The sequence below is a fragment of the Callospermophilus lateralis genome, chromosome 1 (assembly GCF_048772815.1).
Source record: "Callospermophilus lateralis isolate mCalLat2 chromosome 1, mCalLat2.hap1, whole genome shotgun sequence".
In the NCBI taxonomy this organism is placed as follows: Eukaryota; Metazoa; Chordata; class Mammalia; order Rodentia; family Sciuridae; genus Callospermophilus; species Callospermophilus lateralis.
In genome coordinates this window covers 140,405,331-140,431,473 of record NC_135305.1, presented here as the reverse complement: position 1 = coordinate 140,431,473, position 26,143 = coordinate 140,405,331, and the positions used below count along the sequence as shown (strand labels likewise).

The following is a 26,143-nucleotide window of genomic DNA, read 5'->3' as shown; positions in this document are numbered from 1 at the left end:
CTCCTCTGGGAAGCCAGGGGCAGAATGAAAGAGGCTCTAGGTCCCTGACAATGGTCCATATCAGATTCCAGCTTGGGCTCTTCCTTTGTTCCCCTCCCCTCCCCTGCCTTTCCTTCCCACCTCATCTCAACTGACCTTCCCCAGGCCTGCCCTCAGGCTTGGTGCCTCTGTAGGGAAGCCTTCCCTGGCTGCCAGATATGAAGCAGCCTTGTGGGAACCAGTGCCCAGCTGTTCCCAGCTGGCCTTACCTTGGCTGCAGGTGGGCTCGGGACCTATCTGGGGGGTAGCCTCTGTTGGCCAGCAGTGTGGCTCTACTGGGGGACCTGTGGGGGCCGTCTTCACCTGTTGACTGCGTCGTGGCTCCTGAGGTGGGAAGCCAGTGCTCTCTGCCACTCCTGCCAGCTCTTCTCCCTCTGTGGGGACATAGGCCAGATGCAGGTGACATAATACCTCCCAGGGCAGAGCCTCTTTTGTGGGCATCTGTGCCAGGCCCTGTGAGCCTGGGCTGTGCTCTCAGACACCCAGAAGAGAAATGTGTCCAAAGTGGGAAGCCTGCAGCTCTTTATCTCCACAGGAGCAAACTGGGGACCCTCAGGAACTCTTCTGGGACAATCTAGGTTGGTACTTTCAGGAAACCTCTCAGCCCCCAAGTGGACATTAGGAGTTGTTTCCTACTAGGGGGAAAAATGAAGGCTGTATGGCCCCTGGACCTGGGTAAAACACCACTATGGTTACACCATGGGATGGGGGTCTTCTCTCTCTTCTGGCTCACAGGAATGACGCTGAGACCTAAAGTCAGGATTAGAATCACAACTACCAAACTAAGACCAAAGAGGACAGAGAACACACTGGCACTGTGCCCTCATGCTGAGCCAGACCATTCCTTCCCTGGCACAATGCAGGGACGAAAAATTGGCCTCAGTTGTGCCAAGGACCAGATGGGCCCAAGGGGCTATTGCAGTGCCTGTGGCCGACAGCCAGGCCATTACTCAGCATCAGTGCTGCAGATGTCCAGGCCTCCCCAGACCCTGTTTCTAGCCTCCTCTCTGTCTTCTAAGTCATTCTCTTCTTCCTGCTTCCTCAGAGCTAGAATCTCCCAGCTTGCTGATACTGTTCCACTGCCTGCCCCTAAGGCTCTTTTTACTAGGAATGCCAGCCACCTTTTCCATCAGGGGAAGCAGGCTCCCCTCCTTGGCCAGGCATGTGTGACAGCTCCTGAGACAAAGATAGACCAGGCTGCAGGCAGAGGCCTAAGGGCCATTAAGCTTCCCTGGTCTCCAATGAGCTACTTAAGGGCAGGGTCTGTGAGGAGGCTTTATCTTAAGCCTGGCTCTGGGGAGCCACTCCCTTTCTTGGTCTCACTACCTGGCAATCCATACTCATAGATAGCCCAACACAATGGCTTCAGAAGGCCCCCTCTAGTAATTCCTAGTCATCACCCCCAACTTATTGGAGACAGGACACACACCACTAAATTAAGCTGATTTTCCCTTGGCCCTGGGCTCTAATTAACCCTTTTGTAGGGTTAATTGCCTGCCCTTGCTCTGGCCGGATCTTTCCCTTCTGTAGTTGTTCCCTCAGTAGTGTGTATGTATGGAGCTGTTCAGGTTGGGGAGGCCAGAAACCTTTTTTTTTTTTTTCTTTTCTTCTTCTTCTTCTTTCTTGGTGTTGGGAATTGAACTCAGAGGTGCTTTACCACTGAGCCATATCCCTAGCCCTTTTTATTTTTAATTTTGAGACAAGTCTCTTCCTTAAATTTCTTAGGGTTTTGCTAAATTGCTGAGGCTAGCCTAAGAGTCTCCTGCCTCAGGACTAGATTCTCCTGCCCAGCCCTCTCGAGTGGCTGGGATTATAGGCATATACCACTATGCCCAGCAAGCCTGGCTTTCTTGGTAATATAAATCTATAGACCTGGCTGCAATGAGGTGAGTCAAGCATACTCTGAACAGGCCTATTGGGGGCCCACAGAATGGGTGGAGGCTGCTCCCAAGATGGCTTTGCTCCTTAGCCCTAGTAGCAGCCTCATTGATTATCCATCTTTCTCAGGTCTGCCTTCTCAGGGTGCCACCAAGAACAGAAGGTATACCCCTGGTATGGAGTCCAGCAGAGACTTGGACACACAGTGAGGTGTTCCCTAGATCAGGTGGTCTCCTCCCCTCACCAGAGCCATCTGGGCAACCCAGGGGTGGGACCTACTAAGGGAACAGCCTGCAGAGAAGAGTTGTCTGGAGCTTCCCCAGCCTTGGGTTCTTGTCTGGGGAGCAGGTGTTTAGGCAGAGATTCTATGCAATCAGGACATTTCTCCTGTTTACCAGGACAGATACACAGACTGGCACCAGGTCTAGCTGTCTCCAAGGCTCATATTCTGGGAGACCATGGGTCTCAGACTTTCCTTGGCCTCTCAGGGCCTGCATGAGGCCAGCACTTTCACTACCCTTAATACTACTTGCATTTCCACTTTGCTTTACTCTTCCCACCCTAGAAGACACAATGGCTTTAGGGAAAAGGATCCTCTGGGGAGTCAGTTTTATACAAAACTAGGACCTGGCCTAGGGTGGGTGGACACCCAGCAAACAAGGAGATAGACACAAACTGGAAGAAGCTGCACAGTGATAGGCAGTGCCTGGGACTCCCTTAAGAGACACAGGGACCTTGAGCCCTGGCCAAACTTGAGGGGTACATCTGCTGCATGGAGCCAGTTTGGGCAGTCTGGCCTGGCAGGTGGGTGAGCTTACTGGGGCCTGGGGATATTGTGCACAGCTACAGCAGGCAAGACAAACTGGGGTTCTCTGAGAGTTGGTTGGCCATTTGAAGACCTCAGTGGATACTGGCTGGAAATTTTAGTTCCTCCCCTGTGGGCCTTTCAATAGATAGCTAGTATTCCCCATGTCATGATGAACCAATGATCCAATAGTATGTGAAAAAGCCAGATGGTCACACACCAAACCTGGTACAGTGAGGGAAGAGTTCCTTGGAAAGGGAACCCTAGAGCGGCTGCCTTCATTCCTTCTTGGCATTGCCTGCCCCACCCTCAAGTAGGTGAAAACCTGCAATTCACACCCTATTCTCTAACTGTTGTATCTAGGGAAGACTGCTCCAAGTGTACATTCTTCAGTCTGGAGAGTCAATCCTTTTCTACTTCCTTCCCCAAAACTAGATTAAATGATTTTTTGTCAGAATGAAAATCTTGAATATGTGCCCACGTAGGCCTGGCAGAGGGGCCTTCTAATGGCCCAGGTATCTAGCTTGCTCCCTAGCTTTCTGGGTTGGTGTTAGGGCCAGGCTGGGACAGGTAAATACCATCAAGCCCACATCTCTAGAGCAGAGAAAGTTCTCAGAAGGAAGGAGCTGGCTCCCAGCAGGGTCTAAATTTCCAGACATAACAGGGTTATGTGGCAATATGGCTGTAATGGGTGTGTGTGGGGGCTACCTGTAAAAGCTCCCAGTGACTACAGAATGTGCAGGACTAAAGCCAAAGTCAGGGTGATGGCATAAGATTGGGAGTCCATGCTAAGTGAGTGCCGAGTCCCAGGGGAGCAAACTTGAAAACACATTAACCCAGGACACTGTCCCAGGTTTCATGCAAGAGAACCAAGACAGTGGTCACAGAGGAGACTTGACAGTTGCAGTCCCTGAGGCAGTCATCCCTGTCTCCCCACTGGCTGTCCCTCATGCTCAGGGAGAAGACAGCTGGATTGTTACTGGATGGACAGGTAAGCCCTCAGGGATGGCTCCAGATGTGGGTAGGTGGGAGCCTGGCTGTAGACCAGTGCAGGGTCTCGGGCAAGAGCACAGGCTGGGAGAAGCATGGGGGTGGAGCTTGAAATACAGGGCCAAGGAGACACATCCATCCCTGAATGTGCTCTGGGGACACAGGCAACTCACCAGACTGGTCTTGGCTAGGGACCCACCAGCTGGGGAGGTTAACTGGTCAGGGAATATCCCTGTCCTATTATGGGTCTTCAGAGCCTGGCTGGGGCTGTTCAGGTAGAATCATAGCCACTAAGCCAGAAGCATGCCTGCACCAGTGAAAGAGATAGTGCTTTGCTTAGTCCCTTCCTCCTTATGGCCTGTGTGGTGCTGCCTCAATGACCCTTTCTCCCAGAAAAGCTCCTGGCCCAGACTTGTCTAGTCTGTTAGGTGGCCCTGAAAGACAGGCTGCCTTTCCAATGGATTTCTTATCCTGGATGGCTTCCATCTATCTTGTCCATGGGGGTGTGATGGCACCTGAGCAGATCTAGTGTGGGAACAATGGAGGCCAAGTACTGGTGGCCTTGCAGTATGTCAGTCAGGAGCCCTCCTGATACCCATGGGAGGCCTGGTCTGTGTTCTTCCCCTTCCTACCTGATCAAGCCATCTTTCTTATTTATTGAAAGGCTTTATTGTGGGGAGTGGAGAGAAAACCATGATGGCAGCAAACATCAAATGATGGTGCTTGCCCCTACTCTCATCACCACCCCTTTACAGATGGGAAGACCGAGGCATGTAGGGTTAGGTTGAGATTGGTATGTGCAGGATGTACCGACTGGCACCACTGATGCTGCCAGAGACTGACGAGCAGACCAGCAATCCCTGCTCTCTTGTGGGATCACACAGGCTGGAGGATACCCTTGCCTTCCCCCTTTGCCCATAGTTTCTATTCAGAAGCTGCTGTTGACTAATGGTAGGGGCCCCATACACCAGTTTACCAGGATGGGACTCACCTGGGCCCAGAGAGGCCACATTGGGGGTGGCTTCGGGCCTGTGTGGTTGGGGGGGCCCAGGGTCCTTGGATGAATCTGGAGTAGAGGCTGATACTGAGGCAGGGCAGCTGATGACAGCTGTGGCAGCAGCCAGTGCAGGGCGAGGTTTGGTGTGGATGTCGTTGGGTCGCTGGAGCACATCAGCTGGCACAGGGTCAGGTGTTGTGGTGCTTACCACTGTAGGAAAGAAGTTCTCTCGGCTGTCCTTAGGGTGCTTGGGGGTGGTAGGCATGTCCCCTGAGGTCTGTGAGGACAGAGGAGAGGTAAGGCAGGCCAGCTGGTCAGCCCTGGGCCCACACTGTCCTACCTCACATCAACCCAGTGCAGTCCCATAGGACAGTTTGTCTGGATCTGGAATGCCAACATGACCCTTTGGCATCTAAGCCCCATTCTGCTGCCAACAAGATCCATAGGCACCCTTCCAGAAAAATGCTAATGTCAGCATACAGCTGGGAACTGTGCACCCCTCTTGGAGATGTCTAAGCCCTGCTGGTGGGGACTCAGTGAAAATCTCCAGCTGACCTCCCCCTACACTCCAGGGTGCCAGTCTGGAAAATCATATCCATATCCAAGGCATAGGGTATAGGCCTAATCTGGGAACTTTAGGAATGCACAGTCAGTCTTGGACAAGGACTCCTAGGGACACTAGTGGTTCCAAGAGAATACTACAAGAATCTACACCCTGAGCTTGGGATTGCAACTGGCTGCAAGCCCCAGCCTGATGCTGTCCCTGCAATTTGACCAAATAGGCCCTTTGCCTACAGCCTGATCTTTTTAATGCACCTGCCACAGGTCTTTGGTTCCCTTAGGGGCCTCCAAGAGTCTTCTTTCACACAGCTCCCTCTGTCATGAGACCCTTTTTGGAGCTACACAGGGCATACCCAACTCCTCCCAACCACGATCGATCCCCCTCCTGGGCTGCACAAATGTGAAGTCCATGGTGCCTGACAGTGTGCTTCAAAGTGAGATTAGGTAGGGTAACTCAAGGTGGTAGCCTCTCACAGCAAAGCACCTGGACCCCCACCCCCTACCCCAGCACCAGGCCCACTGTACTGTATGAGCTGCCCACACTGGGGCAATAGGACCCTCAAAGTCAAAGGCCAGAGTCAAAGGCCAAAGGGTGGGCATCTCATTGGGAAGCTGGCTTCTACTGATAATCCTGCCTCTTCTGATGTTTTGCTTGAATTGTTCCGTCATTCTGAGATCCATATGGTGGGGGACAGGCCCTAGAAATTCTGCCATGTAGTGGGTGCCTGGGATAAGCCCCAGGCTGGTGTTAAGGGCAGCAAGTTTGGTGGGAGGATGGGGCAGGACAGCCCTGGCTCTCAGGGTGCCCAGAGTGGTAGAGTTAGGAGCACCCCAAGTTGCAGTGCGAGCAGACGTGAGGGGGAGGGTAAGTGCTATGTCCCTATTCTCACTCAGGAGGAGGTCTCAGCCACAGGCAACTGCATCTAGCTTTTTACAATGTCCAGAGCACCCTCTAGGCGTGCATAGAGCTGCCACAGCAATTGGGACATGTTGAGGGGCAGAAGCATTGACTCTGAGGGCCATGGCTTTCTTCTCCTTGGTTCTGGTCAGAAGTGGGCCCAGGATGGCTGTGATCATCCTAACTGATGGCTCTGAAGTATGGGGTTGGTGGAAGGTACTGCCAGATCCTGTGGGAAAGGAGGTAAAGGTTGGGTGGCTTTGAAGAAGACCCTGAGATAATACCCTGCCTTCCATAACACCAGGAGAGGACGACTTGGCTGAGATGAACATGAGGCAATAGGAGAAGACAAGGGAACCTAACCAGAGGGCTTAAGGGGAGTGTTCTAGGTGGCTTCTTCTAGGAGAAGGGGGCAAAACACAAAGGTTCCAGAAGAGTGAGAGATGGGAGGCAGAAAATGGCCTCCGGAGGGAGATAAGACCAGAGCAGAATAGCTCTCAGCAGTGATGCTCCAGACCTGAGGCAAGAGTTGTAGGCCAGACTTGTGGTGAGAGGGCTTCGAATAATAATACCAGGGGTATCCCATTCCACTGGGGTCTAGGAAATGGGTGACAGGTGGAACATTGATGGGGAGGATCTCAAGACCACTAGGTTGGCTCTCTACACTAGGGCCTGAACTGACATTGCCCAGAAGCAGGCAATCTAAAAGTTAAGGATCCCAGTGCCCTAGTTCTGGCCACTCCCAGAAATTTTTTGAGGTCCCTGAAATAAGGAAACCTCTGTCCACATCTCTCAGGGGCCCCGATATGAGCATGCCCAAGTAGCTACTGGTCCTCTAATATATGAGACTCTGCCCTGCCCTTGTCCCCCCCACCCTCCCAGTACCATGGAATGAATCCTGACTGTTGAACATGATAGGCTGCCCTTGGATCTTGCCAGCTAGGTACCAGTGAAGAGAAAAGTGTACGAATATTTCCTGTGTGAGTCTATCCTTTAAGCTGGATGTGTAATCCCAGCTACTCAGGTGGTTGAGGCAGGAGAATCACAAGTTCAAGGTCAGTCTGCCCAATTTAGCAAGACCCCATCACAAGATAAAGTAACATTTAAAAAGGGTTGAGGGTGTAGTTCAGTGGTAGAGAGCATACCTAGCATGCACAAGGTCCTGGGTTCAATTCCCAATACTGAAAAAACAAAACAGTCGTCCTCTTTTGTTTGTGGTCACTGTCTGCATGTTCACTTGCTCCACTTGGGTCAGTAGAGGTGACAAGAGGGGTTTCTAGGAGGGCTTAGGCCTGAGCCCTGCACAAGGGCCTCAGCAGTTATTTCTGCCCCATGGAGAAGGGAGGCTATGGTGGGGGTTAAGAGGCCATGGCCAACTGTGCTGTGCCCTTTGGCAATAATAAAGTGGTAAGGACTACAGGTAGGTTGGGGGCATATCTTGCCAAGGACTCTGAATCTCAGGAGACAGGGCTCACCTACGACCCCCAGAGAGTCCCCTGCCTGGTCCACAGCCTGCTTGGTATAAGGGAACTCACCAGGGCTTTCTAAGACCTAGAACTTTGGCAGGAGTTATGGCCAGATGCTCCATTTTCCACAGGGAGGAAGCCCATCTGGACCCCCAGGGTGGCCACCAGTCAGTTGCTGGGGGTGTTGGGACTAGATGGCTTAGGGGCCACCCGAGTAAACAAAGGCTATACCTATTCAAATGATGAGCCCCTGTGGTTTTTTCTGGTGGTGCTGAAGATTGACTCAGGGGCACTTAACCACTGAGCCATATCCCAGCCCTCTTAATTTTAAATTTTGAGACAGGATCTCCCTAAATTGCTTAGGGCCTTGCTAAATTTCTAAAGCTGACCTTGAACGTTCGAACCTGCTCCTCAAAAACGGCTCTAGTCCCTGGGTCCCCATATCTGGTAGGTCCCCATTCTTGCTATTTGGCTCCTAGAACACTATCTTTCTTGGATACCACTCTTTCTTGTCCCAAGACTCCTCCCTGTGCTTGTGGTCCTGTCAAGGTGCTTGGCCCTGCCTGTACCCTCTGGTTCATACTGATGATTACAGACTCACCAATACCAGGGTTCCTCACATATAGTGTTCTTGCCTGGATTGTTCCTCTAAGCAGGGGCAGGGTGAGGGCACTCTTGACTTAATGCCTTCATGGCCTTTCCTTTCAAAGAATTTCAGATTCAATAAAACCCTAGTCTCCACTCTGGCTGGGGCTCTCCCAGGCACTTCCCAGGAGGGGCTTTAACTCCAATTCCACCCCTGCCATTTCTACCTTACCAGTTAAGCTTCTACCATCTCTTGGACCCACCCATCCTCATCTGGCCTCTGCACCAGTTCTATCCCTCTCCATCCATCAATCACTCCCCTGCCTGATAAACACCAGTATTCCTACCCATTCTCTGAGAACTTGTCTTCACTTTCTTGTTTCTACCACATACCCTCATTTGGTGGGTCCCTAGGCCCCCAGCCACTTTGCTCCTAATTGGCCTGCTTCTAATGCTACTTGGTCCTCTACAAATGGAAGGACCACTCCAGGTGAGGTCAAATGGCTTGAAGTCATCCTCTCTGTTTCTGGAAAAGGAGCCAAGGCAAGGGGAGGGACCCATCAGGTCATGTATTCACATATGCCAGGGATCTGGGCCCTATCAAGGCATCCCACTTTGGGGTAATACTCCACCAGCTGGAGATTCATTCACTTCCTGCTTATTTTCCCACAGCCCACTATGACCATAAAAACCATCCTCAGGGCCTACCTACTTCTTGACTTACAGCCCTGGGCCTTGGTGTGGGGCAGGCCCTACATGATGAGGCTGGGCTTACCTGTCTCTGGGCAGCAGCCCCAAGGTGGACTTGACAGAACTTCACAGCTTGTTCCAGTGCAGCCTCCTCATCTACCTAAGCAAGGAGATGCCCAAGGTCAGAGGGCTTAGTGGTGCTTGAATTCCTCCCAGCCTTGACCTTTAGGTATCACAGACCAGCCTTTTTTTTTTGGTGGGGGGCCTCACTCCTGTGAAGGGCCCTCTTCACTGCTGACCACACCCAGACTCCCTCAGTGATGACTGTGGGCAGGTGCTCTTGTCTTCCAGGTGGAAGGGCAGGTCAAGGTCCCAATGGTCCTAGGTACTGATGCCAGTGCTGGACCCAGCCACTATTCTGGCTACACAAAGTTGATTTCTGTGGTGAGTTATATTCATTTTCAAAGGCTAAGGCTGGCAGAAGGATTCAGATCCCAACCAAACCTTCAAATTTGGCTGAGGCCATTTACTTCTAGATGGCTTCTGAGAAGGGTAGGCTTCTGGGCTAAAGTCTGCCTCTTGAGGAGGCAGGATAGAGGACTGTGACTCAACTGGGAGGGGCCTTGTGAAAACCCAGGTCTGGATGGTGGGCAGATGACGGTAATGGTCCTGGGCTGTGCCAAGTATGTCTGGAGACCAAGAAACCAAGCAATGAGGAGGTTAGTATGGGACTAGGGAGATGTGGGGGTCACTCTGGACAATCAGCAGGCTAAGCTTGCTTGCAGGGGATGTCTATACATTGCCAAGCAAAGGCAGGAGAGTGAGCAAGCCAGGGCAAGGGACCAGGTTCCCTAGCAAGGAAAGCAGCAGTACTTTTACTGTCTTCTGAGTAATTAGCAACAAAAACAAATGGAAGTTAACATTGGTGGCTGGTGAGGTGAAGGCAGGACATCTTAAAGAATGTCCTGGAAATCGATAGAATTTGGGGAAAAAAAAATGTTAATCAGGGATTTGGTCAACCCATTTGAACTTGTCACTGAGTTCTGGGTATTCTTTCTATGGGAATAATTTCAATTTGAAAAAAATATGTGCTTAAAAATGAAATCATGTTATTTGCAGGAAAATGGATGGAACTTGAAAACATTAAGAGAAATAAGTCAAACTCAGAAGATCAAGGGTCATATGTTTTCTCTCACATGTGGAAGCTAGAGAGGGCAAAGGAAAAGAGATGTTGGGTGAATCTCATAAGAAATGAAGGTAGATCAGTAGAATAGAGGAAAGGAATTGAGAGAGGGAGGAAGGAAGGAAAAAAGGAGGATATTGGGGAGTGATACTGGTCAAATTATATTGTTATACTGTGTGCATGTACAAATATATAACACAACAAATCCCATCATTATGTACAACTACAATGTACCAATGAAGTACGAGGAAAAAAAAAGATAAGGAAAAAAAAAAGGCAAAAAAGAGGGATGATACTTTCTCTGGTTACATTCAGGGTACTTCAGCCACCTTTAGATGGTACCCACAGAAGTCTCAAAGGAACTGCCTCATAGTGATGGGACCAGATGTCTGATCTCTGAGTATTGGATTTGCAATGTGGTTTCATTTTACTTTAAGACTGAATTCAGACATTTTAAAGCTCATTATTTTTCTGACTCTATATGTATTGCCTTATCATTGTAGAAAGTCTCAAAAACAAAATAAAACCAATAAATCATACTAAAGGAAAAAAAAAGCACACAGTTGGATGGGGTGAACAAGATACCTAATACCCACCCCAGAGGCAGGACCTGGTACATCTGGACCCCCAGGAATAAGACTCCTGGAGGACAGAAGGCCAAGGGCAGGTTGGGGTGTGTGGATAGGCCCACCCACCTGTTTGATGAGCATGTAGGTCTCTGACATGATCCTTTCAATGCGGCCCAAGTCATAGGCCACACCCTTCTGGCCCTGCTGCCACACACGGTAGGCATCCAGCAAGAGTGTCTTGCCAGACTCAGTATCCTCCAGAAGTTTCCTCTTGCGGCTGGGCCGTGGGGGTGGCTCCTCAGGATGGCTGACCCCCCTGGCCCCTGTGGCAGTGGTTGGGGAAGAGTTGGTAGTAGTGGAGACTGGTGGGGCTGGTGTGAATGGAGAGGGCTGCTGGCGGGCACTGATGCTCAGTTCCTCCAGGGACAGCTCAGTGGGCCTGCTCTCAGGGCCCCGGTCCCTTGGGGGGCGACCCGGCAGCACAGCTGGTGTCCGCTCCAAGTCTGGGCGATGAATAACAGCCTCACCCGTGTCCATAGGCTCAGTAGGCCCTCCTCTGGGACTCTCCTTGTCCTTCTGTTCCTTGCCCTGGTCTGCACTGTCTCCTGCATCCATGACCATGGACCAGTGGTTGAGTGGGCCAACTTTACACCCTGGCTCGGGACCTGGTCCTGAGCCCTCAGCCAAAAGGGGCTTCTTGGAGTGGGGGAGGCTCTCCTGGCCATCTTCAGGACTGGCCTTGTGTGAGACATCGGTGGTCATCCTGGCTCCAGGGAGGCTACAGGCCTTGGGCCCTGGGCGTTCTGACTCCTACAAGGAAACCAAAAATAAAACATTGGTAACTTGTACCTTTTGACATCCTCTCCCACCCAAAGTCACTCCTGTCAACCTTAGACTGCCCCATGACACTCCCAGGTAGCCAGATCAATGGAACTATTTATTTGCTACTCCTGAGTAACAAGCCTGGCTCTAGCTGGGATGGCACTGCCTAGTCTTCTTGTCCCTTTGTGATGGGAGACACAGGGTGTTTTATAGGAAGGGACCTATCTAGGGTCACCAAATGTGCTTGTTGCACAGCCAAGTCTCTTTAACCACTGGTACATGAGGCCAGGGTTTCTGGTGGCAAGGACACTTTCAAGGACACCCCCAGACCCAGATACCATCAAGCCCAGTCTAGCCTTACTAGGCACTGATTCTGAAGAGGCAGTCCTGGCTCAGTTTCCAGCAGCCTCACCTTTTAAGTGGGTCACTTAAACTCCTGGACCTTGGTTCATTCATCTGCAAAATGGGAGTAGTACTCTACCTGCTTGGAGGGTGAAGAGGGAGGGTGTACACACATAGTTCACTGGTGGTGGAGGAGCAGGGTGATGGGCAACATACCTCTGCAAGCTCACTCAGTGTATCCTCCAGCACCTTCACAGTGAGAATGAAGGCCCGCTGTGCCAGAACCTGGCGGTCTGCATCTCGTAGATACTTCCTATGGTGACACAGGGTGATTAGAAAGGATGGGAGCATGTCAGATACCACACAGTGCTGCTACGTAGTAGCCCAGTGTCTAGTTCCTGCCCCAAGAATGTTTGTTTCTGTGTCCCACTTACTGAGGTCTGCTCCCCCAAGTTTCACCTGAGTCCCACCCTCCACACTCAACAGGTTTCTGACTTAGCCCCAGCTGGTTGCCCTTCTCGACTGGCTGTGAACCCTGAAGGCAGGGCTACGATGGGCCAGTCCTGTGTACTGGCTTAGGTAGGGTCGGGGTGAAGGGATGAGCTTTAGTTCTTCTCCCTAAAGTCTGTCTCAAGGGTGCTCCAAGCCCCAGCTGGAGGCCCCTTTGAACTTGTGGCATGTTACCTGGGACCTCATAGGTGAATAAGACCATGAGAAGGTGAGGAGGGCAGCTAATGGAGGATGGTTGGCCTAGCTTAAGGCTTTATGACCAGGCCAGTCCACCTGTGAGTTCTATTTCTTAGGACCCTACACAACCCCTACATGCACCAGCTATGTCAGGTGTCCCTCTGTTCTGGCTGTTCTACCCTTCTGGTTGAGGGGTCCCTGGTCCCCATTGAAGACATGGCTCTCCTGCTGCAAATTATTCCTGGCCTTTACCTGGAGTACTATGGCTATGGTATGAATGTCTGTTTTCCCCAAGACTTGACATCACCTCTGAGAGTCCCAGGCTAAGGGGAAATAGAGGGAAGGAAAACCAAGGTCAGTGGAGAGAGCCTGTTTTGGCCCTGGAATGCTTGAGGGTGGGAGAGATATCCCTTAGGTTCTAGACACTGGGACAGAGAGTTCTTGAGGAGAAAAGGCTGGCTGGGACTCCCCCACAAGTAGGCTTCAGGGCCAAGTTGAGCAGGGCACAAAAGCCCCGGGTAGATGACTGACTCAGGGTAGCATGGTCACGGGCCAGGATGGGTACGTGTGTGGCTCACTCACTTGCCCTGGTCTGGGGTCCGTTGTAGCATGGAGGACACCTTCAGCAGGGTGCTATGGTCCCGGAGCTGGGCCAGCACCTTAAGCAACAGCACAATGGAGCGGTTCATGTGCCAGGCGAAGCTGCCCGGCCGGTCAATCTCATCCACAGGGATCCGCCAGATGCCCTGTGGGATGGGCAGAGGTAGGCTGTGAGGAGGACTGCCATGGCTGAAGCCTCAGAGACACTCCTGCCTGGAACCTGCCATGGTGCCAAAGTCACACCATCCCATTAGGGACTCCTTGGCCCCTTCTCACCATCCAGAAGACAGAAGTGTGGCCACTTCCACTTATTGCCTCCTCCTCAATGGTGGCAAATGACATGCATGCAGTTCTGCTACCTCTTTTGTATGACTATGTTGCATGGTTTACTGGGTTTATCTTCTATGGCGGCACTCAGGTCACATGCACACCTCTCAGTACAGGTGCTGACTTAGATGCACAACCAATATCTAGAGGTGAAACTACTAGGTTAAATGGGGACATGATGCTGGGTATGGTGGCACACGCCTATAATCCTATCACCTCTAGAGGCTGAAGAAGGATTTCAAGTTTGAGGCCAGCCTTAGTAGCTTAGTGAGGGCCTCAGCAACTTTGTAAGACCCTGTCTCAAAATAAAAGGGACTAGGAATGTACTTCAGTAGTAAAGTACTCCTGGGTTCAATTCCCAGAACCAAAACAAAACAACAGCAACAACAAAAGGGGGACCATGGTGAAGCTCTGGTAGCTGTTGCCCCCAGATGACTCCAACACAGCCCTATCTTGCACACCTCCTTCCCTACAGTACCCAGAGAATCTTCACAGCTCCCATGATACCCAGGCCAGTTTGCCCACCAGGGACCCTCCTCCCCTCTCCCTAATCCATTGCAGTACTAGACATATCCTACCCACTGCCAGCTCCAGAATCTAGTCCCTTGCAGGGTCCTGGTGACCAACATGACATCTAACAACCACTTGGGGTTCAGTCAAGGTGTAGGGAAGGCATGAGTGACAGAGAAAGGGAATGATGAGTAAAAGAACGTTAAGGAGGCTGGTCACTAGCAGAGGACCTCAGAAGCCTGGAAGGAGCTGGAAGGCTCCCATATGGGTCCCTGTAGCCAAATAATGGAGATATTCCTGCCTGAATGGACTAAGTCTGCAAAAGACAGGCTGCACTGCCTCCTCTTGCTCCTCCTGGGCATGGGGCCTGATCTATGTCAGGCTGCAGTATGGGGTTCTTGGGACCTCACTTATCATCCATGTGGACTACAGTGGCGTGCCCAGGTGGTGCCCCTCTCAGGGCCCTATTCTTGTGGGTGCTCACTGCCTGTTTGTATGCCCATGCAGAGCTTGGGCCTACTCTGTTCCAGCAGTCCTGGAGGGAAGACAGGGCACCTCCAGCTTTGAGCTCTTTGGGTCCCAGTAGAGCTTAAAATCCACATCCCCGAGCACTTGCACCTCCACACTGCGCCACTAGGCAGAGAAATGAGCAGCCTGGCTCATACTGTGACAAAAAGGGCCCACCAGATAGGCTAGGGGGCTATTTGGAGGCCACATTCTATCCACAGCAATGCCCAACCAGGGGGCTGAGGCCATCTATATCCAGTATGACAAACACCAATAGTGTGTCTTCCTCAGGAGTGGTTCTGTAGCAGCTGAAAAGCTACCACAGGGAGGTATGTTGGATGCTTTTTAAGCAGCTGTAGCTGCTGGTTTGGGGAGGTGAGGACCCCACGCCCTGGCAACCACCTGTTCCCAGAGCTGTGTAAGATCTAAATAAGACTGCAGTGGCCATGAAAGTGCTCTCTCTGTTACCTCCCAGGCCTAGCAGGAGGGGCCAGGGAAGGACCCAGCTCCCTGGGAAGCACTTCACCATAGTTTCACACAGCTACACTGTGGATGCTGGAGCTTGGAGATGTGGAGTAACTTTCCAAGAGCAGCTCACGTTTGGCCCCTCACCACATCCATGGCTCCAAGGAAAGGATTCCTTTGGGCCTACAGAGGGAATCTTGGACCACCTGTACCAGCCTCAACTGCACTGGTTGGGAGAGGGAAGAAACCCAGAGCTACAAATTGCATTGGAGAACAGGGTATGACTTGGAGGGGAAAGTGAGTGATATGCCCTGCACAAATGAGGGGGTTCAGAATGATCCTGGAGAAATCCCTCTAGCACTTTCTGTGCTGAGCTTAGCTTACTCTTACCCAGAACTAAAGTCAGACCCTTTCAGACCTCAGGGCCCTGACAAATCTGGCAGAGCAGCTGTGGATGGGAAAAGGTCCAGCCCTCATATCAGGTGAGGATGAATAAAAGAACGGCATGTGTTTTCCTCAATTGTGTTTTGGGGAGTGGGGATGTAATGAGGGAGGCTGACTTTCCCATCACCCTGAGTCTCCACACTAGTAGCTCTGATGCCAGGGCACAGGCAGGGTGAGAGAGGAAAAAAGACAAGAGTTGTGAGGGTCTCAAAGGCTCCCAGGCACTTAGGCCTAGAAAGACTGAGGGTGCTTGAGCCCTACTCCTACTGCCTTTCTACCCTCCATACTATAAGTTTGATGCCCATCAGAGGCACATCTGAAAGGCTAACTACCTCTCAAAGTAGCCCATTTCATCTTAATTAGCAGGAAAGGTCTTTTTCCTATGGTGCAAGAACCCCAGAATCATGCTCTAAGGATTGAAATTATGCCCACTGGCTTTTTAAAACCTCCTTTCTCAACTCCCTTACCAAGCCCTCAGCCCCTCTGGCCTGACACAAGCCAGGAATTCTATGCCTGGGAGCTTCTGCTTACATCCTTTTACCTCCTTTGCCTAATCAATTTTTGTGTCTTCCCAGGTCCAGCTGTGATGTCACCTTCTCTCCAAAGCCCTTCTGGCATGTTGCCCTCCTCTGACTCTCACAGAGACAACTTAAGGTCTGCCCCTCAGATAGCTGAGGGTTGTTTTAGGCTGGCAGTATATCTTGACCAAGAGTGGGTCTGCTTTGGTACTGGGTCCCCAGGGCCCTGACAAACCTGGCAGAGCAGGTAAGGCAGCCAGTTTGAGAAGGCCTTCTGCCTCCTAGAGAGTAGACATGGACTCTGCTGAAGCCTCCATCTGGAGAATCATAGTTCCCTAATCTCCTTGTTTGTCCCTTACCCTGTAAATGTTCATGTTCAACTGTTTAGGAAAGGTGGGAGATAATTCTCATGGAAAAGAGAATGCTCTTCAGAACTCTGAGTATGCAGAGGTGCCCCATGCTGGGGACAGAGATGGGGCTGCAGGGAAGATGAATGGTGCCCCATCACCAAAAGGCAATCACTGCAAGGCAGCAACAGTTGATTAAGCCAGGTGACAAACAGCTCACCTCTCCCCCACAGGAAAAAAGGGGCCAAGAAGGTGCTACCTAAGATAACCACACCTGGCCCTCTGCAGACAGAGAAGCACATAGAAGTTCAGAGAGGGATTTCAAACTCTCGTTCCCAAGTTCAAGGATCGAAGACACAGGGTATTTATCTGTGTGTATGTGTGTGTGTCAGGGGGCTCTTCTAAAATGAGCCAATGAGGATGTAAGAAAAAAACCTCTTGGAGGGCCCATGAGGTCACCTAAAGTAGGCTACCTGGTACTGTGAGTGCATCTAAAACTGCTTGGAGACTGGATGTTGGTATACCCTCATCACTTTTGGGGACAAAAGCTGTCTTCTGTTTATTGAAGTGAGACAATGTCCCAGGAGACAGGTTTGAGCCCCAGGTTCATCCAAAGCCTCATCTGGAACATCTGGAATGTCCACAGGTTCTGTTTCAGAGGGACCTGGGCAGTGTTGGCCAAGCGGCACACCCAACCTCTTGCCTCCCCTGTCCCTTGCCAGCTGATGCTGGGCTTCCATCCTTAGCAACTGACCTCTCTGGCCCAGGCACTCACTCTGCTAGGGGGCTGGGGGATGAATGAGGCAGCTTCACTCTCAGGACCTACTGGTTTGGGGTGAGGTGAAAGGAAAGGGTAGGGCAATAAGGGTAGGGCAGGGAAGGACTCGACCCCTCTGATGGCCACAGAAAGGTGGCATAGTAGATAGATGGCAGGTGATGGCAACAGAAGCACATTCATTGTAACGGGAAAGAGAAACCTACACAGGCTGGGTCTGTCAGGAGTAGAAACCCACGTGGGCAGAAAGCCCTCTCTGAGTCTCTGTCATTGAGCAGCAGTGTATAACCACCTCCTGGAGTACCCAAACATTGACAAACACTCCTGTGTGAACAGGTCTAGTTTGCACTGCACATTCCAGAACAAGGTTTAGATCCCTATCTTCCTTCTGTTTCCTTCCATGACATAACACCGCCCATCATGGAAAGAACAGAAGATGAAACGAATCAGGTAGTGAATCCATGAAAAACCAGAAGGGAACTATGGAGGTTCCTGTCTGTCTGTTGCCACTGAATGTCCCCAAACCAGTCCTTAGAGACTTGAGACACAACATTTTGCACTTGCACACACTTGTTTCATTTTGGTTTCTTGCTTATTCTTTCCTGATAATATTGGTGCTGAAGAGCATACTTCCTATGCCGAGTCTGGCTGGCTCAAGAGCCCTTGTTCATTTATTCACCTTTCATTCATGCACATGGCACAGCGTGGGACTCCTCAATCTGTTTACCAGGCAATGAGTACCATCCTCTCCCCTCTACCTGTAATGAATTTGTTCCTTCCCACTCCCAGGGCTGGACCTTTTTGCTGCTCTGTCCACCTCAGCAGCTATAGTGAAATAACAAGCAAGTGAGTCCAAGATCCCAGTCAGGCCTTCCTTTCTAGCAGGAGCCCCAGGGAACATCCCCTCATTTCCTTAGCATGGGGCTGTGTGCAGATGGAAGTAAACCCCACCTCAGCCCAGAGACGGCTTCCTATAGCCATGAGGATGGACTTCAGGGTCACTTGGACTGAAGAAATAGAGCCACCAGGCAGAGATAACACGGTGGAGAGCAAGCCAACAACTCTGCTTCCTGGATGAGCCAAGAAGAGATGAGCTTCTGTGTAACTCCAGGGTGGTCTGGACAAAGCCTTACTCCATGGGGACAGAGAGGAGCCAAAGTAGGTCTCTGCTTATACTGCCCTTCTCATACCCTGCCTGTGAAGGGCTATGAAGAACCTCAGAGAGAGCCACAGTGTTACAGAGGTCCTCCCAGTTTGAAGACAGGAGTCCAGTAGGAGATGGCACCTACTTTGCCCTGTTTTCCTCACCACTGCCCGACATGAGGTGGTGGGAGGCTAGGTGGAGGAAGAGCTAAGTTGGGGCCTGATGAGAAGGGCTGTGGACAGCAGTGCCAGAAAGGAGGCCCGGCTGAGAGTAGATAGAGACCAGCAATGGGGTGCTGACACCCCCTAGAATCTGAAGGACAGGCCAGAACAGAATCACAGATTTGAGAGAGCCACAGGCAGGAAGGAGTCAGAAGCTCCCCTGTCAGTTCTAAGTCCTCTGCCTAGGTACCCTCCAGGCTGTGCTGGTGCCCATGAATGTTCTGTCCACTCACAAAGGGGCTGAAAAGTTTGTGTGTTGGGGAATTGGGCGGGGGGCGGAGCCAGGAGAACAGTTTGATTTCTGCTCATGGCAATCTTATTGACTGACACAGTAGGGAGATGAAAGACAGAGTGGCTCCTGCAGGTATGGAAAATTGTTTCTGGACCATCTAGCCAAGACTGTGCCTGAGCTTGTGGCTCATGATGTCTCCTGCACACTGTTATCCAAAAGAACTTACTCCTGGAAGGGTATAGATGCTCTAACACTGTGCTACATCTCCAGACTTTTTTGTTTTGAGACAGGATCTTGCTAAGTTGTGGAGGTTAGCCTCAAACTTAGGATACTCCTGCCTCAGCTTCCTGAGTTTTTGGTATCACAGGTGTGTACCACAGTGCTTGGCCAGGTTCCTCTTTCCCTGGATTCCAGAAGCTGGCCACCAGCCCACACTTCCCTAAAGGCCTTGGAAGAGCTCACCCATGCACACTCCTGGGTCCTAGGGTCTGCATATCAGTGAGGCCACTGAACACAGCCATTTACTCAACCTAGAGCCACCTCTGAACCTAGCACCTGAAGGCCACAGATTCAAATACAGATCTGGTTCTCTCAGTAAACCCCATGGCCCTCTAATGGGCCACTGCTTAAGCTACTTTTGACAGTATAGCCCAAGGCTATTCTGGGGCTCCTAGGCCAAGGGTTCCTAGCCCTGTTATCTTAGCAGGCCCTGTCTTTCAGTTACAGATCCTGCTACATCCTCCTCTAAGGATACAGGGAAAAGCCTCCCCAGGAACACAAGTGCCCTTGGAAGTCAGAGCAGGAAAGAACAGCAGGCAAGGGTGTGCCCATTCAGAAATTCACTAGGTCCAAGGTTTGTTGCAGAGCAGATGAGGTTTGGGGATGGGATTAGGAGGGGACTCAAGAGATTCATCCTACACTTATACTAGCAGGGACAGTCTGAGTGTGTAATCAACCCAGCCCTTGTATTCCAGAGAGGGAAAATGAGTTCAGTGTCCTCCACTAGCACCACAGGTCCTCTGAGGGTCATATTTAAGTCCCTTTAGGTTCTGTTGTGGGAAATGGCTTCCAGCCTTGGTCCTCCCAGAGCTCAGTTGGCCTCTTCCAGCTCCCTCTTGTTGTCACACCCACAGGACTCAGATTGACCTCTTCCCCTGATCTGCCAGTCCCAGGGCCATGCCCACATGGGATGCCAGGCAAGTTTCAGGCAAAAGAGAAAATATCCACACCTGGGAATGCTGAGAAAGGTTATAAAGAAACCACATGGGTGCCACACAGAGGTATTTAGGAGGGAAAGGCAATGAAGTGCCAACATCACTTTGGGGAGTCCGAGGGTACTACCTAACAAGACAGCAAGTGGGAAGCTGGGTGAGTGGGAGTGAATATCCCCTTCATCTTCCCTTCTCTAGCTCATTGAAGCTCGCCATCTCAAGCAGCCTGAGTTTGGGGCCTTCTTGGGCTGGCCCTGTTCAGGCTGTCTACAGGAACTGTCTCTCGCTCTTTTTTTTTTTTTCTTTTGTTCTAGGAATCAACACAGGGATGCTCTGCCATTGAACTACATTGCTAGCCCTTTTTATTTTGACACAGTGTCTTGCTAAGCTGTGGAGACTGGCCTTGAACTTGTGATCCTCCTGCCTCAGCCTCCCTAGTTGCTGGGATTATAGGCATGTGCCAGCATATGTCACTGTCCCTGGCTCTTGACATCAGCAGCTAATTTCAAAGGCCTGTGCCCTGGACAGAATAGCATCCCTGTTCTTGAAACTGAACTCTAGGTTGCTCTCTGAATGCTGGACTGCTCAAGGGTGAGAGGGCTGGTAGGCAGGCAGTAAGATGGCATCATGGCATCACTCTTGCTTACAATAGCCCTCTGAACAGACCTGCTCTCCTGGGGAGCTCATAACCTGGTGAGGTGAGATGAATTCTCAGGGAACTCCTTAAGTCTACCTGTATTAGTGAGGAAAGGAAAATCAGGACAGCTATCTAATGGGCCTGCCTGTAGACTGTCTTGAGAAGGAAAGTTTTTTTGTTTTTTTTTTAAAGAGAGAGAGAGGGAGAGAATTTTTAATATTTATTTTTTTTAGTTTTTCGGCGGACACAACATCTTTGTTTGTATGTGGTGCTGAGGATCGAACCCGAGCTGCACGCATGCCAGGCGAGCGTGCTACCGCTTGAGCCACATTCCCCAGCCCCGAGAAGGAAAGTTTTAGGTAAAAGTCATAAAGCCTAGACTCCAAGTCCTTTCAACTTTGGTGCAAACCTCAGGTGGCTTTCAGTGAGTCCCAAGAGGGCAGGGAGAACATCCTGTCCCACAGAGCCATATCTGGGCTAGCCCTAGGCAGGCTCTGGAAATTAATGCAACAGACAAACCCCTTTCAGGGTGTGGGGGAGGTCCAACTCCCCAGAGAGCCAAGATGCAGGGACAGGAGAGAGGCTGACAGAAGGAGCAGTGGGCCAAGAAAGCAAAGACTCTGAGGGCCAAGAAAGCAAAGACTCTGAGGGCTTATCAGGGAAAACCAGACAAAGCAGGAGCAGGAGCTAGAGAAAGAGCCTCCACAGAACAGGTAGAAAATGGGCAGCTGAGCATACAATGATGACTCTTTTAGTCAGCCCCACCATCCAGCATATCCTAAGCACAGGGAGCATGTAATGTTTATCTAGATTATTTAACTCAGTAAATAGAGCATATTTTCCCACATTGTCAAAAATATCTCATTTAAAATGACCACAGTGTTGAGTGTGGTGGCACACACCTGTAATCCAAGTGGCTTGGGAGGCTGAGGCAGGAGGATCCCGAGTTCAAAGCCAGCCTCAGAAACAGCTAAATGTTAAGCAACTCAGTGAGACCCTGTCTCTAAATAAAATACAATATAGGGCTGGGTATGTAGTTCAGTGGCTGAGTGCCCCTGAGTCCAATCCCTGGTCCTCACTTGCCCCCCAAAATGACCACAAGTGGGTGTGGTGGTGCACACTTGTAATCCCAGTGACTGAGGAAGTTGAGGTAAGAGGATTGAAAGTTCAAGGCCAGCTTTAGCAACATAGCAAGGCCCTAAGCAACTTAGTGGGGCCTAAGCAATTTAGTGAGGCCTAAGCAACATACTGAGACTCTGTCTCAAAATAAAAAGGGCTGGGGATGTAGCTCAGTGGTTAAGTGCTCCTAAGTTAAATCTGCAGTACTAAAAAGTAAAATAAAATAATCACAGAGCCAATGACTCAGGAGGCTGAGATGGGAGGATGGCAAGTTTGAGGTCAGCCTGGGTAATTTAGTGAGACCCTGTTTCAAAATAAATTAAAAAGGGCTGTGGGTATACCTCAGTAGTAGAACACCCTTGGGTTCAATCCCCAGTACCATAAAAATAATAAAATGACCACACAACACTAAACCCAAAAAAAAGTGGGTTATTGATGGGTAACTGGGTCAGAGTCTCCAGAATTATTATGAAGAATGCTGGGCTGAACATTCTTATCTATGAAGCTCTCCTCCCTCTACACGGGATGGCTTGCCCTCAGGGACCAAGAGAGAAGGCACCAAGCAGCAGGCTGGACTCTTGGAGGTGATGCTTGGGTGGCTGAAGTCGTACAGTGGGGGAGTTTACAAAGGAAGACCAGTAATCAAAGCTTCCCAGAGCAACACTTTTCCAACAGCTTTGTTCACAGAAAACACCACTGTGAGTAACCAGGGGAGAGCCTGTTCTCCTGACTGAGGGATTCCTACAGCACCCCCCACCCATATGGATACAGTGGTGACTCAATACTAAGAACAGGAGAAGGAGGGGGAGCTTACTGGCATCCCATTCCAAGGAGCAGCAGGCACAGGGATAAGGAAAGGCTGCTTCTAGCTAAGGACGAGATGCCTAGTGATGGCTGGTGCTAGAGAGAGTGATGGAGCCTACCAGCAGGGTGGGGTTCTGGGACAGGAGATCAAGGGCCTTCTCCGATCCCCCAGAGAAGCACAAAACTTTCTGTGGGCTCCAGGACAGCCTCAGAGTTATAGCCTGACACTTAGCTGAGCCAGGAATGTGAAAGAATCTGGACTGTAGGCCCTGAGGTCAGAAGAACTTGTAAGGAAAATACCTGAAAATCCTCCAAAGTTTTAGAGACACACCTGTCACTCAAAGACTCATACAAACCACCCAAATAAGACTACCTGGAGAGAGAGGAGCAGGTAGGGTATGGAAGGATACTTCAGTGCCAGTGAGCCCCAGGAGTTGATTTCATCTTCTGGGGTCAACAATTCACAGGGTGCCTGCCCAGCTTCTTCAACACATGATTTCACTTATACCCCCACTGTGGGAGAGGAGACCAGTTCCAGGGCAGGCAGGCAGCTAGCAGGGAGCTGAGACCAGAACAGCACTCAGCCCACTAGGTTCTTATACTCCACCCCACTTGCCCCCAAGTAAGGACAGCATCAAGAACAGAGCCAGGCCAGGATCCTATATCCCCTCGCCTGCTCCTCTGCAGCCCTCATTCTCAGGAGACCAGGCATTTTGGGCCAGGACTGTTTCTAGGCTGGCAACTCTCCAGCCTTTGATGCCCTGAGGAGTTAGGGGCCCTCCCCCTCCTGTAGCATTTTTGCTCCAGGCTTAAGGGGGTGGAAAGAGGGCTCCAGAAGGCCAGGTTGAACACCACTGGGGGCAAGAAATTCCTACAGCTTTTACCCCAAAGTCATCTGGGAGCTTCTCTAGCTGCAGGGCTGTGCACAAGCCACCAGGCCCGCTCCCTCCCACCCCCAACACGGTCTTCGGTCTTCATTGTCAAGTTTGGACTACAGAGGGCGAGGAATTCCCAGTGTCAATACAGGTAATAAGACCAGAACCCACACAGGCAGGGCCTGGGGAAGGCTGCAATTCGCCCGCAGCTGGCGCCCACCGTTTCCAGCCTCCTCTGCCAAAGGAGACAACGCGCACTAGGTTTTTCCTCCCCTCCCCCTCCCGGGAAAAGCAGAAACGACAAACAACCAAGTGCGAGTGTGTAGGGGAGAGTCCAGGGGCCAACTCTCCGTGGCCAGCCTTGCCTTCCACATGGGTACCTTCATCCCACGCCCAGGCCCAACCCAGGCTCACGCGATCCCTACCTCCAACCCTACCCTTCCCACCAATGTGAGTGCTGAGGGTCAAGGACCGGGTTTAGCCCAAAGCTTTGAGCCCGCTGGCTCTCACTTTTAAAAAACCGCTGGCACCATCTTCCCGCCCCCGCACAGCAGCTATTTTTAACTAGGGAGGCACCGCGGCTGGGTGTTGCTGCCCACCCAGCCGGGCGGCCAGCTCACCATCCCCGGGAGCAGCACCGCGCAGCTTCTCGCGCGGTGCTTCTCATCGGTGTCTCTGTCGCCAAGTTGCTTCAGCTAGTGGCTTTCGCTTTCGCGCGGTGTAGCGCAGCACACACCCCCGCGCGCGTCGGCTCACTGCCCTGGGCTTGGTCGGGTTGGGCTTGCAAGGGGCTCCCTGCGCGGGCGCGTGTGCTGGCTCCAGTGGCGCTTGCCACCCCCGCGTGCCACCGCCTAGGCCGGCGTGGCAGCCCACCTGACGCTGAGCAGAGCGCCAGCTCAGCTTAGGCGTGGGGGTACCGCACCCCACTGCCGGCCCACTTCCTCCGCGGGGTGTCAGGGAAACCACAGCGCACGGGCTTCCTGCTGCGACAGGGGCGGGAAGGCTGGGGGCGGACGCGGGGGCCCACCCAGGGAGGATTGAGTAAAAGAAACACAGAAAAGCGGAGAGCGAGGCAGGCAGAAAAAGCAAGGTAGTCCTGTGGCCCTGGTCCCAGCCCCCGCCCTCAGCCTAGGGCAAGTTCCTACCCGCCGGCTCCGCCGTGGCATCTGTGCAGGAGAGCTAAAGCAGGCGCCAGGCCATGGCCGCGGAGGCTCGCTTGCTTGCTCTCGGCGGGCCGGGGTGGGGCGGGTAGAACCGGACAGGGCGCCGGCGCTCTCCTGGAAGCTGGCCCAGCAGTGCAACTGACTTTGGCTGGCCAATCCTGGCGGGGTCCCTGGCCCGCCGCGGGTGCGTTGGTGGTAAACTGCTGCTGATCCGACACAGGGTGATGTGGGTGCAACCTTCAGCACGGAAAGCTGTGGGGCTGGGCGGCCCCAGACTGGGCAGAGTAGGGGCGGCAGGGATGGCAGCGGCCAACTGAATGCCTGGGTTGTCCTCTACCCTTATAGTACCTATGTGAATGGCGCCCCCTGGAGTTGTGCCACACAGTGCTCTGTGGTAGGCAGAAGTGTAGGTGTATGGGACACCTGTAGGTGTGTGGGACACTCAAGAACTTGAGTGAAGACTTTTGAAGCAACATCCTCAAGGGGTAGGAGAGCAGAACAGAGATGTTATGATCAGTCCACCAGTGGGCTTTATTGCTGGAAGTGGCCTGGCTTCATTTTCCAGCTGGGTTAGAGAAAGGGCTGGGCCAGGTAGGCCTCAGGACCTGTGAGCCACTACATTCCAAGAATAGCAGTACCCTTCTAGCTAGCACATGACTAGCTTTGCAGACCTCAGGGAAGAGTACTGACTGTGACCATCTACAGAGGAGGAAAGGACTCAGAAGGAAAAGGCCTTACTCCAGAGCACATGGCAAAATCCCTGCTATCTATAGCCTCTAAGAGTCTTCCTCCCTGCTTTCTTTCCAGTGAGGTAGGATGCACTGGAATTGTCTACCAATTGCTGGCTGCTGCTTCTATCCTCACTGAAGAAAGAACAAGGAAAGGTGGGAATGGACCATCACTGATGGTCTAATTGGAGAGATGCTGTACCCCCCACAAGCTTCTCTTACCACTTGAGTGCAAGGAGCTCCCTCTTCCTTCCCTAGATTACCAAGGGCCTTGAATCCACCTGGCCCAGTGATATCCCCCTCTTTGAGCTGGCTAGTCTCCTACTCTTAGCCTGGTTCCTGTCCACCAGCATTTCTAAGCTTACCATGAGTCGTTTCCAGGTGCCTCCTGTCCAAATCAGCTTGGGTCCAACCTGTCCCTTCAGCCTGGAAAATGCAGAACTTTTTGCCAATGGAGGATAATTTCTTTGTCAGGCAATGTGCTTGCTACTGGGGACATGAAAGATGCATGCCTGGGCTCCTAGAAGTCACTTATTTGCAGGGAGACATACCTGGCACAAACCACTCCTAGGCTGTAGAGAAGGACAAGGGGCTTCTTTAATATCCCAGTTGGATATTAAAGAGTTCTGAATCCACATGTCAGTCACACCACTAAAGCCTCTCACCATCCACACTGATAGACACAACACACATGTGAACAGGTTCAGAGAGTCTGAGTGCTTCATGCAGTTACATAGCAAGAAGTGTCTAGGATGGTTGAGATCCATTACCCAGGTCTGGACAGCTCCAGTTGGGTCACTCCTCTCAGTTGTCCCCAGTTACTGGAACAGGCATGAAAACCAGGTGCCAAAGTAATGCTTGCACCTTGCAAGCTCATGACCTCACTTCATACCTTATCTACTTCCTGTAAGATCAAGTCAGACTGAAGGAAGCTGAGAACATGTGCTCATCATCCCCAGGCCAGAGAGAAGCTGTTATCAGTGTCAAGCGTTCAGTCCTTGCAC

General features: G+C 51.6%; 1 protein-coding gene across 3 annotated transcripts in view; it reads right to left on the bottom strand.

Moving 5' to 3' along the window:
• Cabin1 (calcineurin binding protein 1) overlaps window positions 1-26,143 on the bottom strand; it is a 140,252-nt gene that overhangs the window by 2,011 nt on the left and 112,098 nt on the right. For 2 of the 3 annotated variants that reach the window (XM_076866211.1, XM_076866339.1), the window contains 6 exons: window positions 13,095-13,258; window positions 12,042-12,138; window positions 10,788-11,471; window positions 8,995-9,069; window positions 4,704-4,986; window positions 249-413 (listed from right to left, as the gene is read on the bottom strand). In XM_076866211.1, the coding sequence (XP_076722326.1) occupies window positions 249-413; window positions 4,704-4,986; window positions 8,995-9,069; window positions 10,788-11,471; window positions 12,042-12,138; window positions 13,095-13,258 (1,468 nt within the window). The remainder of the gene's footprint in view (window positions 1-248; window positions 414-4,703; window positions 4,987-8,994; window positions 9,070-10,787; window positions 11,472-12,041; window positions 12,139-13,094; window positions 13,259-26,143) is intronic. The other variant, XM_076866293.1, reaches the window with a different exon arrangement.